Genomic DNA, 12,534 nt, shown 5'->3' with positions numbered 1-12,534 from the left:
CTACACAGACAGCTGAAGGTATGAGGCCTATTCGAGTGGACACGTCTTGGGTAAAGACACGTCAGTATTGTTGTGGTTACTCATCAGCGACCCTCCATTTATGCTTGTTTTATTATCAGCACAGGGCTATGATAGATTATTTAAAACTACATCTCTGTTTTAACCACAAATTCATAGTTGTGATAGGTGATCGAGAACTTTTGACCGGTAGTGTACATGCTAAAAAATTTCAATTTAGGACTGTCATGGCTGTAAGACTGCAACTGTGCTATGAGTGAAAATATTTAACTACCACATTTTCAGAATGGTTCCATACCTTTTCACTGAGATTCATCTAGCCCAAGGTGAGGAAAGATAAATGTGAAACTTTAGAAAAGCAAGAAAAAATTCCTCATACATGTGTATAAAATAAAACTACATCGTAAATGAAAACAAAAGCAGATAAGCATCGTCTTCCTCTCTAAATTAATAAGACATCCCCATGTTATTGACCTTTCAATACAAGGGAACGCTCCTAGAATTACAATTTCATTTATGTCTCACCGACACAGATAGGTCTTATGGCAGTGATGGGATAGGAAAGGGCTAGGAGTGGAAAGGAAGCGGCCTTGGCCTCCATTAAGGTACAGACCCAGATCTCTGCCTGGTAAATGGGAAATCAAGGAAAACAATCTTCAGGGCTGCTGACAGTGGGGTTTAAACCCACTATCTCCTGAATGCAAGCTCACAGCTGTGAGACCCTAAACGCATGGCCAAATCACTCGGTGCTCCTAAAATTAATTTTGTCACTTAATGCTTTCATATGCCCAGCCAACAAGCTTGGCAATTATAATACAGCTATCTTACTTTTCAAGCAAAAATACAAAATACACTGACCAGCACAAAAAATGCAACACTTCAATTTCTTTCAAAACTGAAATTTATTTTACATTTATGACACTTTTGTAACTCTAATCCACTATCTTATGATAGAAAATTGTGATCTGTTCCCATCTGAGTGTGTAACAATGAAGAGAAAAGATGATTATAAACAAACTGAACGAATTAAGCCAGAGATGCACATTTCAAGGAAATACTGAGTAAGTGCATAAAAGTAATGCACTTCTGATTTGATGTTATATACTTCACACTTTCACTTCACAGACCTCAGGGACAATCTCGGGGACCTTTGTTCGCATCTTCAAAAGCGTGTATTGCTTCCTCTAGCACCAATGAATGCATTCAACCTTTCAGGCATGCTACTGATTAATGCGGTAATGACGTGTTAAGGAATCATCTCCCATTCTTCCAGGAGAGCGTTTCGTAGGTCCTGTAGGGTATCTGGATAGTGCTGACAAGCTCTTCTTCCCACGTGGTCCCAAATGTGCTCAATAGGATTAAAATCAGGGCTTCGAGCAGGCCAAGCCATAGCACAAATCCCTGTTCAATCCAAGAACTCTTGCACAATTCTGACAACATGTGGGCATGCATTGTCGTGCATTAGTGTAAAATCATCACCAATAAATGGAGCGAAAGGCCCAACATGCTCCAGAAGATTTTCCTCCACATATCGATGTGCGATAGGGGTACAATTCTCCACGAAGACCAAATCTGTCCTTGCAGCTGCATTGATTCCTGCCTACACCATCACAGAACCACCCTGAAAAGGTGTCCTGAATGAGAATGTGCAAGGGGAAATAACTTTCCCCTGGCCTTCTCCACACTCTCTCTCTTCCGTCAGGTGATCGGAGACCAAATTGCAACTCATCGGTGAACAACACTTGATCCCATTGTTGTGCTGTCCAGCCAAGATGTTCCCTTGTGAAAAACAGTCGAGCTGTGCGATGCTCTCTGGGGAGTTCTGGACCTGAAACAGGTCTTTTGGACTTATGATTGGCTTCTTCCAGTCTTCTTCGAATAATTCTCACACTAACATTGACCTCTCGAACTTGGTGGAGTCTATTTCATGCTTCAACGGCAGTGGTGTGACGGTTGCGGAGAACTTGAAGTTTTAAGAAGCAGTCATCTATCTCCGATGCTGCTCTTCTAGGGCCGGACCGTGGACTCCTTGCACAGCCTCCAGTTTCCCTGTACCTTTGTATGGTTCTGGAAATTGTGGAAGGTGTAGTCCTCAACACTTCTGCAATGTAATGCATGCTGTGACCACCTTCTACCAAAGCAACAGCTTTCGCAGCTTGTTCAGGGCTTAACGGCATGTTTACTCCAGAAAGCTGATTAAGACAATCACAGGAAGATCCTACAAACATGTGTGATTGAAAGGGGAACAATAAAAGGTACAACAATAAGCGCTACAAGAGCGGGAAAACATTATTGGCTCACATTAAGTGATGTGCTTTAAGGTTGCACAGGAAAAAACAATTGAGACCGAGCTCGATAGCTGCAGTCGCTTTAGTGCGGCCAGTATCCAGTATTCGGGAGATAGTGGGTTCGAACCCCACTGTTAGCAGCCCTGAAGATGGTTTTTCGTGGTTTCCCATTTTCACACCAGGCAATTGCTGGGGCTGTACCTCAATTAAGGCCACGGACGCTTTCTTCCCATTCCTAGGCCTTTCCTGTCCCAGTGTCGCCATAAGACCTATCTGTGTCGGTGCGACGTAAAGTAAATAGAAAAAAAAAAAAAAAAAAAAAAAATGAGACTAGTGCAATAAACAATCACAATAATATACCCCATCTTAAAAAACTGGTTGAAGTGCTTCACTTTGATTAAATACATAATTACACATCATTTATTGGGTGTTGCGTTTTTTGTGCCACTCAGTGCAATGCTAATACAAATATTCAAGAATGAAGTAAAGAACAATGACTATATTAATCTTATACACTAATTAAACAGGGCTTCCTACAAAACTTACAGTTATCTCATTTTAATTAGCTCAGTGAATTAGCTTTTGGCTTTCCACCAAGATGGATGAGGTTCAAATCCCGGTCAATCCTGGGTTGCAATTTTCACCAGAAAAATCATGTGGCGCCATGAAGGGTATTTGTTTTTGAACCCAAAGCCAAAACCAAAATGAGCCACGGTGGCTCCATCTATCCCAGAAATACCTGAGTTTAGCTGAAGAAAGTTTCCTTTTTATCCAAGTTTTATTCCAGTTAAGCTTCATAACCAATGAGATTTTTTTTTAAAAAATTCATGGAAACATCATGCATAGAATATGTTTCCTTATAACAATGAAATTACAGAAACATGTACATGAAATTGTTTATTTACAATATTTTAGTATCTGACTTTCCTCACTCCTTTTCAGAGGAACTTCCACATATGTTAAGTATCAATTACCAAGGAGTTAAGCTTGGATATTATTGTATCATTAATATTGCCAAAATATTTACCAAGTGTTCATAATTATTACTACTCTTACCATTTTATTCTAATAGACAATTATTATTTACCATAACAGTGTTTAAAATGCACTAACAGTTAAATGAATGAAATGTGTGATATATAAACATGGCCGAGAAATGATATAATGGATGCAGAAATTTTCTCACAGCACTGGAGTGTGTATTATAGAGATAGGATAGGAATGGTAGGAGGGGGAATATTCCTTCTGGTGAAAGAAGTATTTGTAAGCTACGAAAAACTTAAAGATGACAAACATGAAATTCTACGTGTACGGCTCATTTCTAAAGATAATAGGCTACTTGATGTCTTTGGAGTGTACAGGCCAGAAAAGGGTAGCGCTGATGCTGATTCAGAATTATTTGATAAGATAATCAACTATGTGGGAAATGACATGGAAAGGAATTTACCAAATGTCAATTGGGAAGGTAATGCACATGACAGGAAGCATGACAAACAAGTGGCAAATAAGTTAATATAGGAAGGACAGCTAATTCAGAAAGTGATGGAACCAACTAGAGGGAACAATATTTTGGACATGGTGTGGTAAAATCAGATGATCTCTATAGAGAAACCGAAGTGATAGATGGCATTAGTGATCATGAAGCTGTTTTTGTCGTAGTTAAAAATGAATGTGATAGAAAGGAAGATCTTAAAAGTAGGACTCTTAGGCAGTACCATATGGCTGATAAAGCAGGCATGGGGGAGTTTTTAAAAAGTAACTATGATCGGTGGAAAACTGTAAATAAAAATGTAAACAGACTCTGGAATAGGTTTAAAGCATTTGTTGAGGAGGTGGTAACGAATAGTAAAGACCCACTTTATTATAACAGAGAAATAAGAGACTAAGAAGGAGGTGCAGGTTGGAAACAAATAGAGTTAGAAATGGCTGTGGAAGTAAGGAGAAATTGAAGGAACTTACTAGAAATTGAATCTAACAAAGAAGTCGGCTAAGGATAACATGATGGCAAGCATAATTGGTGGTCACAAAATTTTTAGTGAAAAATGGAAGGGTATGTATAGATACTTTAAGGCAGTAACAGATTCCAAGAAGGAGATTCCAGGAATCATTAATGAGTTGCCCCTGTGTATAAAGGAAAGGGTGATAGACAAAAAGCTAAAAATTACAGGCCAGTCAGTTTGACATGCACTGCATGTAAGCTGTGGGAAAGCATTCTTTCTGACTATATTAGACATGTTTGCAAAATTAATAACTGGTTCAATAGAAGGCAGTTTGGGTCTAGGAAAGGTTATTTCACTGAAGGTCAACTTGTAAGATTCCAGCAAGATGGAGCAGATATTTTGGATTTAGGAGGTCAAATGGACTGTATTACGATTGACCTGTCTAAAGCATTTGACAGGGTGGACCATGGGAGACTACTGGCAAAAAAGAGTGCAACTGACTAGACAAAAGAGTGTCTGAATGGGTTGCTATATTTCTAGAAAACAGATCTCAGAGAATTAGAGTAGGTGAAGCTTTATCTGACCCTGTAATAATTAAGAGGGGAATTCCACAAGGCAGTATCATTGGACCTTTATGTTTTCTTATACAGGGTGAAGCGAAATTCGCTCACTCGGGTGTCGCAGTGCGACTCCTTACATGCCAGCAATAAAAAAAGTCTCTCACAAAAGTTCATCCTGCGAGTATATCAGGCAGAAAAAGGACGTTGAATACTGGCAATCTGGCAACACTGTAACCACATGTACGATAAGTACCTCTGTCAGCAAATTTTGCCCATGCAGTACAGTTGGTGCAGTGGATATGGTTTTGGTTTGGCATGCAGCAGGTCGAGGGTTCGATCCTGGGTTGAGGCGCAATTTTTTATTTGGTAATTTCCATTGGAGATTACATACGATAATACAGTAAGACACCGTACCTTAGATCACATGTAACGCTGAACACAACAAATACTTTGCTAGGCCTACTGGTAACATAAGGCCCTAACGAAATGTGATGGACCTGAACGAGTTGAGAATAATAGTTGGTAATAATCTATGAGACCATTGGAGGAGGGTACAAAGAAAACAGGTTTCGCATCTAGTATATGAAGTGGTGCGAATAAATTCACGCCCACGACGTGGAAAGGGCGTCTTTCAAAGGTGACCAATGAAAACGATTGTTCATCCATTTCTAGGATCGTAGTATGTAAGTGCAAGTGCTTTCTCGAGGACCCGCTGCAATTGCTGTTGACGATTAAGATGTCAGATACCATACCATCTGGACTACATTTACGAAATAAAAACGTACGCTTCAACCCAGAATCGACCCCTCGACCTCCTGCATGTTAACCCAAGACGCAATTCACTGCACCAACTGCACAGCACGAATAAAATATGCTGACAGAGGTAATTACCCTACATGTGGTTACAGTGTTGCCAGATTACCACTCTTCAACGTCCTTTTTCTGCCGGATATACTTGAAGTACAAACTTTTGTGAGAGACTTTTTTATTGCTGGCATGTGAGGAGTCGCGCTGCGACGCCCGAGTGCGCGAATTTCGCTTCACCCTGTGTATGTATAAATGATATGAGTAAAGAAGTGGAAAAAAAAACTATCCACTTCATTGCCGTATCGATAATGTAATCTAATCAATATAAGAAAATATTCCACCTAATCGATAATACCTTTCTTTTATTTAGCCTTTGGCTACTTATAAAAACATTAAGAATAACAGGACATGTTTCGATCGCTTTGCTGACTTAAAAAAAAAAAAAAACCACTAATGTTAGTAAAGGACGTATGGGTTGGAGGAGGGGTTACAGGAACGTTAAACTTAAATACTATATATGAGCTAAAATGTCTGTGGTATCATTTTGGTCCCGGAGGCTTGATAAAATCACTTGTTGTTTAAAAAACTAAAAAATTTTCTGGTGTTGTGATCCTGAAGAATGTTTTTTGCTGCAGTGTGCTTCTTCTTTACTTGACTTCTACTTATCTTTCTCGTCACATTGTACTATGCTATGAAGGCTGATCCTCTTGTTTATCCTTTTCTAAGTGGAAAGGGTGTATCCGCTGTTGGTCGAATTAAAAATTGATTTGTAAACATATCAGGTTTGATAGCTTGTTGTACGATCTGTAACCGGCAGAAAGAAATATGCGCTTATTAGTTAAAATCGCCTGGGGAAGTGTTGTCTAAGGGAACTGTTTAGAATAATGGAAATTGATTGAGAAATTTTGAACTTACCCCTGCTCAATTCACTTCCTTTACTTCCCGCAATTACGGGTATGGGTCCGATTCCGCTGTCCTCGACCTTGTGTAATAGCAGTGTGATGTGGTCTGTATGCTAGCTTGATTTGGAGGGGGGAGGGGAAGCAAGGACGTGTTATCATTTGTTGTTTCACGCGGGGAGGTGACTTCTGTCTGTGACGTAACGGCTTCGTGCTTGCTTGTTACAATTGCTGGGCGTTTGATTCCGAACTAATAATTCCATGTATCTCAGTATGTGTTTGTATAAGGGATTTCTTTATTCATTCATCTCATTTAAGTTCTTGTCCTTATTGATTAATTTATCCAGAAAAATGTGAATATTTTCTAAACTATTCATCAGTCTTCCTTTATTTAGTCTGTTAATAATTACAAGGTCTTGTTTGATATCTGTAAATTTATGACCCGTCTCTTTGATATGTACTCCCATTGTGTTAAACATTTCACTACCCCATTCAACCATCCACATCGTTTTTAATTTATTTGAATTTATTTTAAATTTACGTAGTATATAAGAAAAACAAGGTACCAATTTAAGATGTTCTTAAAAAGATAAATACTTGGTGAATTCACCTAAGCAATGTAAAACAGCTGAAGATGTTCTAAAAAGGAATGAAACATGTACTGTGTATGATTAATTGATTTGCTTAAATGCAAATATAAGTATCAAAAAGGTGGAAGTTTTTTTTTATTGTTATTAAGTCTTTGTAAATAGGATTTGATATGGGAAATGAAGCTGATTTCTTGCAGTGCTGGATCTTCCAAGACAGTGGTGTAAATTTTTCCCGGCAAATAGCCAGAAGGGAGAGTTTATATAAAGAAAAGCGGCGACAAGAAGCTTCTAGAGAGAGTACGCCATGCGGTGAATTGCACAAGAAGGGCACGAGGTAATAGCAGGATGGAGAGAGAAGGGGGCAACCAGAAATGAAAAGAGAGTTGAACAAGCGAAGATGCAACTGGGGGCAGTGGAGTAGAGCAGGAATGGTGAGAATTGGGGTGTTGTAGAGTACTTCCAGATAAGATGCAGCACATAACCGCAATAAAATGTCACAGTAAGAATGAGAAAACATGGAAAGTAATATTCAGGGCTGCTGATGGTGGAGTTCAAACCCACGTCCCAAATTCAAGCTCACAAACATGCTGCCTGTACCACACAGCCAACACGCTCTGTGAATTGGATAGAGCTGATACTGCATCATCCCGTACTCAGAACCAGAATATTTTTTGCAATCATCGGTCTTTGATGAGATGGCCATTAATACGGTGAAACACCCCCATCCCATTTGTTGACATTCTCGTCCAATTTGACACAAAGTGTGGACAATGGGCGAACTTTGTACCAGATATTTGGGTTGACTTCAGCTCCCATTGATTTGTAGACAAATATAAGCCCATCCTTAACGCAAGTGTAATAAACTGATATAACTTGAAAACAGTATTCTTTAACCCATGGATAAATAATGCCAATATTGAGCTCGAATGATTATTATTATTATTATTATTATTATTATGACTTGTGAGGTATGGCTATGAAGTGATACATGCATTTATTATTATTATTATTATTATTATTATTATTATTATTTACCTAGTTAGGTACGGACGATCATATTGTTTGTGAGGTTATGTCTTGAAGCATGTGCTGTATATATATATATATATATTAATGTGAGTTTAGTTAATGTAAGAACGTAATTAATAGTATATAATTTATTATTACCTGTATGTGATGTATAATCTACTACAATATTGTGCAAAACACCGTAATATCCAGAATGTACGACAAGAACTATATAGAACCTTCCTTACATTGTAACTATGCTATTGGACACTCTAGAATTCACGAGATGATATGTTGTGATATATCCGTCTAGAAGCCTGGCCAGGCAACATATATAATGAGGCGGTCTTGATGGTGGAGTTGAGTGATTGTTTAACAGGAGATGTTTTTGTAAACTCGTGTTGTGCTTATACAGACATGCTACAGTAGCAGTCAACTGTTTCAAGATGGCAGTCTTTGTCTTCTGATCTTTTTCGTAGTTGTGTTTTGTTTATAGTGGCTGTTTATTAGTTTGTGTGTACAGAATTTGTGAAAATAACTTGTAAATAAAACAGTGTACATAAGTAATAGCAATTTGCATGCATCTTTGTGGATACACCCTTTGGAGAGCTACATGAAGACACATCTGAGAGGATGATGCGACTCCAATCAGGATCTTCAATCAACTCGGCAAATGTAAGCTGGTAAAGATTATGGTTATCAGCAGGCCAGTGGCAACTAAGGCTGGCATAAGGTAAACCGGTTGCAGATATTTTGAGAACATCGCACAAAACACAAAACTGGTAACTTTTCAGAGCTGGGCTGCGTCATAAAACATTTTCTTCTGTGATGCAGCAACCAACAAGTTCTTTCTGTTAGCCCAATTTTGCAAGAACAGAGTCACTGTCAGAACGACAGTTTAAAAATATAGGCTTTATATCTTATCATATAGATCTCCCTAATGTTAGCCCAACTCAAGAGAATAGTTTGCACACTGTTCACTAGATGAAAGGTAGAAACCAATTTTCTTTTTTTTCTATTTAGATTTGAGAGTTCTCATTTTTGTGAGCACCCAGTAAAATGATCAATTCAAATCAAAAGGTTATTCTACTCACCTAGCTGCAAGATTAACAGTATGTTTCTTAACAGCAGGAACACTTAAATCCACAGCAAAGTCCAGCCAATTCTGCATGGTGTTCTGGTAGACTTCGTGAAGCCTCCCTCTTTCACCAGTCTCACACCTTTCAGCCATCTCTGAAGCATCGTCGTATGGAGGTCTGTCAACCTGCATGTGTGAATTGTTTAGCTGTAAGATAATGGCATGGATAATCTAAATAAACATTTTAAGACATACAAGCAATTTACCTGAAGAGTAGAGGATGTAGATGAAGACCATTCTGCTAGAGAAGTTATATCGCCATAGCTTAACCTCTTGGCTGCAAAGTAAAAAAATAAAACATCTTTAACCTAAATTATAATTCTAGTAATCTCAAATATTGTTGTAAAAAGGAAATAACACATTATTTGCCAAGTCATTTCAAGATAGCACTACACTCAACATCACATAACAGACAACGTGATGAGCAAGAGGCCATGATAGTCAGAAATGAGCTTCTAGGGCATATTCTCAGTAATGAACTATCTCCTTCTAAGCCAGTCTGGAATACTAAATCCACTAGGGCTCTGTATAAGTAAGGCTAACAACAGCCACTAACTACTGACTATTTGAGTGACTAGCTGGAATTGTGGCAAGATAGATTCAGAGAAACTGATCTTTGACGTGTAACATTTTGAAGGAGGCAAAGGAAAAATCTGGAGTGATGTTGCTTGCAGATGACATTGTAATGTGGGAAGCAAAATGAGAGGAAGTATAAGGTCAACTGGACATTCTGAAAGAGTATTTGGTGATTATGGAATGGAAACAAATGTGGAGAAAAGCAAGACAATGGAGTTCACCACATTTAAACATTTTGAAAAGCTTGAAGTATTTGGGGAGCAAACTGGTGGAGGATGAAGGATTGGACATGGAGATCAGTAAAAGGATACAACTGTAAAATGCATTTCACCAGAGTGCAAGGAACTTGATCTGGCAGAAGGTGTACCAAGGAAGTGTAAAGAGGCAATATATATATACTGTATTAATTTCCCATACTTGCATTGCAGCAAAGACCTGGAAACTGACAAAGAGACAAATGTGCTCAGAACAGTATAATAAGAAGGAACCTGGATTGGAACACAGTTGTGGAGTAGCAATGGTGGTTGGAGAGAGGAAGATGCAAATGCCATAAATATTTGTTACCCGGCTAGAGCTGCAAAAGGCAAATCGATGATGATGATGATGATGATGATGATGATTATTATTATATTTCCTGGAAGTAATGAAATTGCAAATTTCAACATATAGGGTGTATGAAAAATGTCATCAAATAATCAAAGGCCATGAAAAAAAGATCAGGATAATTAAATTAAGAATAAGAACCAACCCTCTAACTCAGTCATCATCCAGAGTCAACTGGGAGAAAATAACAATGTAGTTTCGCAACTATAATTTATCAGGTGTGAGTCTCCATGGTCTCATTTCCAATTCCACTACTGAAGGATGATAGGAGTGAAGGAAGTATTGTATTTGTGCAAAGATTCTACCTCCAAATTTTTATGGATCTCGATGTTTCATGAACATTGATACCAGAAAAGGGGATTATACAACATAACTCTTATTTAAGAACTAGAGGTGGCACCTTTCAAAGCTTTCAAGGTGTATTTGGGCCGCAGACCTCAACTAAAACAACATTACATTGCTTGCCCCATTTGAATTGGGGGAAAATTGCACGGTAAAATTCCTGTCGTCCTGTATCAAGGCTTATGATTTTTGGAAGGCATTTTTCATACATTCTAATTAATAAAACTCATGTGTTCCACTTTACAACCTTGTAACTACACACATACAGATGAATGATTCCATCAGGGGATATATCATTCTATTTTAATAGTGATATGGATATCAAAACTGCCTTGTTTACACAGTCATGACAGGAATTTTTATCTTTTATCACACAATGACTCTTTATATAATGTCAGGCTGAGTGGATCAGATGGTTGAGGCGATGACCATCTGACCCCAACTTGGCAGGTTTAATCCTGGCTCAGTCTGGTGGTACTTGAAGGTGCTCAATATGTCAACCTTGTGTCGGTAGATTTACTGGCACTGGATACCAGAAAAGGGGATTTTGCAACACAACTCTTATTTAAGAACTAGAGGTGGCACCTTTCAAGGCTTTCAAGATGTATTTGAGCCGCAGACCTCATCTAAAACAACATTCCATTGCTTGCCCCATTTGAATAAGGAGAAAAATTGCATGGTGGAACAAAATTCCAGCACCTCAGTGTTTCCAAAAATTGTCAAAAGTAGTTAGTGGGACATAGAAACCAATTGTTTTTGTTTGGGTAATCAGTACACAGACTGGTTTGATGCACCTCTCCATGCCACCATATCCTGTACTAACCTTTTCATTTCTACATAATTATTACATCCTACATCTACCCTAATCCTTTTGTCATATTCATACCTTGGTCCATCCCCGCCATTCTTACCACTTACACTTCCCTCAAAAACCAACTGAACTAGTCCTGGGCAACTTAAAATGGGTCCTATCATTCCATCTCTTCTTCTCACTAAATTTAGCCAAATAGTTCTCCTCTCACCAATTCTATTCAGTATCCATTCATTTGTGATTGGATCTACCATCTCACCCTCAGCATTCTTCCATAACACCACATTTCAAAAACTTTTTTCTTTCTTTCTTTCTTTCTTTCTGAGCCAGTTATTGTCCATGTTTCACTTCCACACAATGCAACGCTTCACACAAAATTCTTCAAAATTGTCCAATTCCTGTGTCAGTGTTTTTGAAGTAAGCAAATTTATTTTTGTAAGAAAGGCATTCCTTGCTTGTGCTAGCCTGCATTTTGTCCTTCTTACTTCTGCCATCAGTAGTTAGTCTACTACCAAGCAACAATATTCATCTACAATACTTCCTTTAAGACTTCATTTCCTAATCTAACATTTCCTGCATCACCTGACTTCATTCGACTGCATTCCATTACTTTTGTTTTGGATTTATTTATTTATTTTCATCTTGTACTCCTTCTCCAAGAACGTGTCCATATCATTCAGCAATTTCTCCAGATCTTCTGCAGATCAAAATATGACAATGTCATCGGCAAATGTCAGAGTTTTGATTTCCTCTCCTGTTGATTTCTTTTACTGCCAGTTCTATATAAACACTGAAAAGGAGAAGGGACAAATTGCAGCCTTGCCTCACTCCTTTCTGAATTGCTGCTTCTTTTTCAAGTCCTTCAATTCATATCACTACAGGCTGATTTTTGTACAGATTGTAGATAATTCTCCTTTCTCGGTTTCTGATCCTGATCACCTTCAGAACCTCAAA

General features: G+C 38.3%; 1 protein-coding gene across 1 annotated transcript in view; it reads right to left on the bottom strand.

Moving 5' to 3' along the window:
• LOC136863623 (KICSTOR complex protein SZT2) overlaps positions 1–12,534 on the bottom strand; it is an 874,751-nt gene that overhangs the window by 168,728 nt on the left and 693,489 nt on the right. Inside the window, 2 exon segments of the mRNA XM_068226020.1 lie at positions 9,205–9,395; positions 9,455–9,525. Of these exon segments, the coding sequence (XP_068082121.1) occupies positions 9,205–9,395; positions 9,455–9,525 (262 nt within the window).

This window comes from Anabrus simplex, chromosome 2, assembly GCF_040414725.1.
Source record: "Anabrus simplex isolate iqAnaSimp1 chromosome 2, ASM4041472v1, whole genome shotgun sequence".
Classification (NCBI taxonomy): Eukaryota; Metazoa; Arthropoda; class Insecta; order Orthoptera; family Tettigoniidae; genus Anabrus; species Anabrus simplex.
The sequence above is the reverse complement of the archived record's forward strand: the minus strand, read 5'-3'. Positions and strand labels throughout refer to the sequence as shown.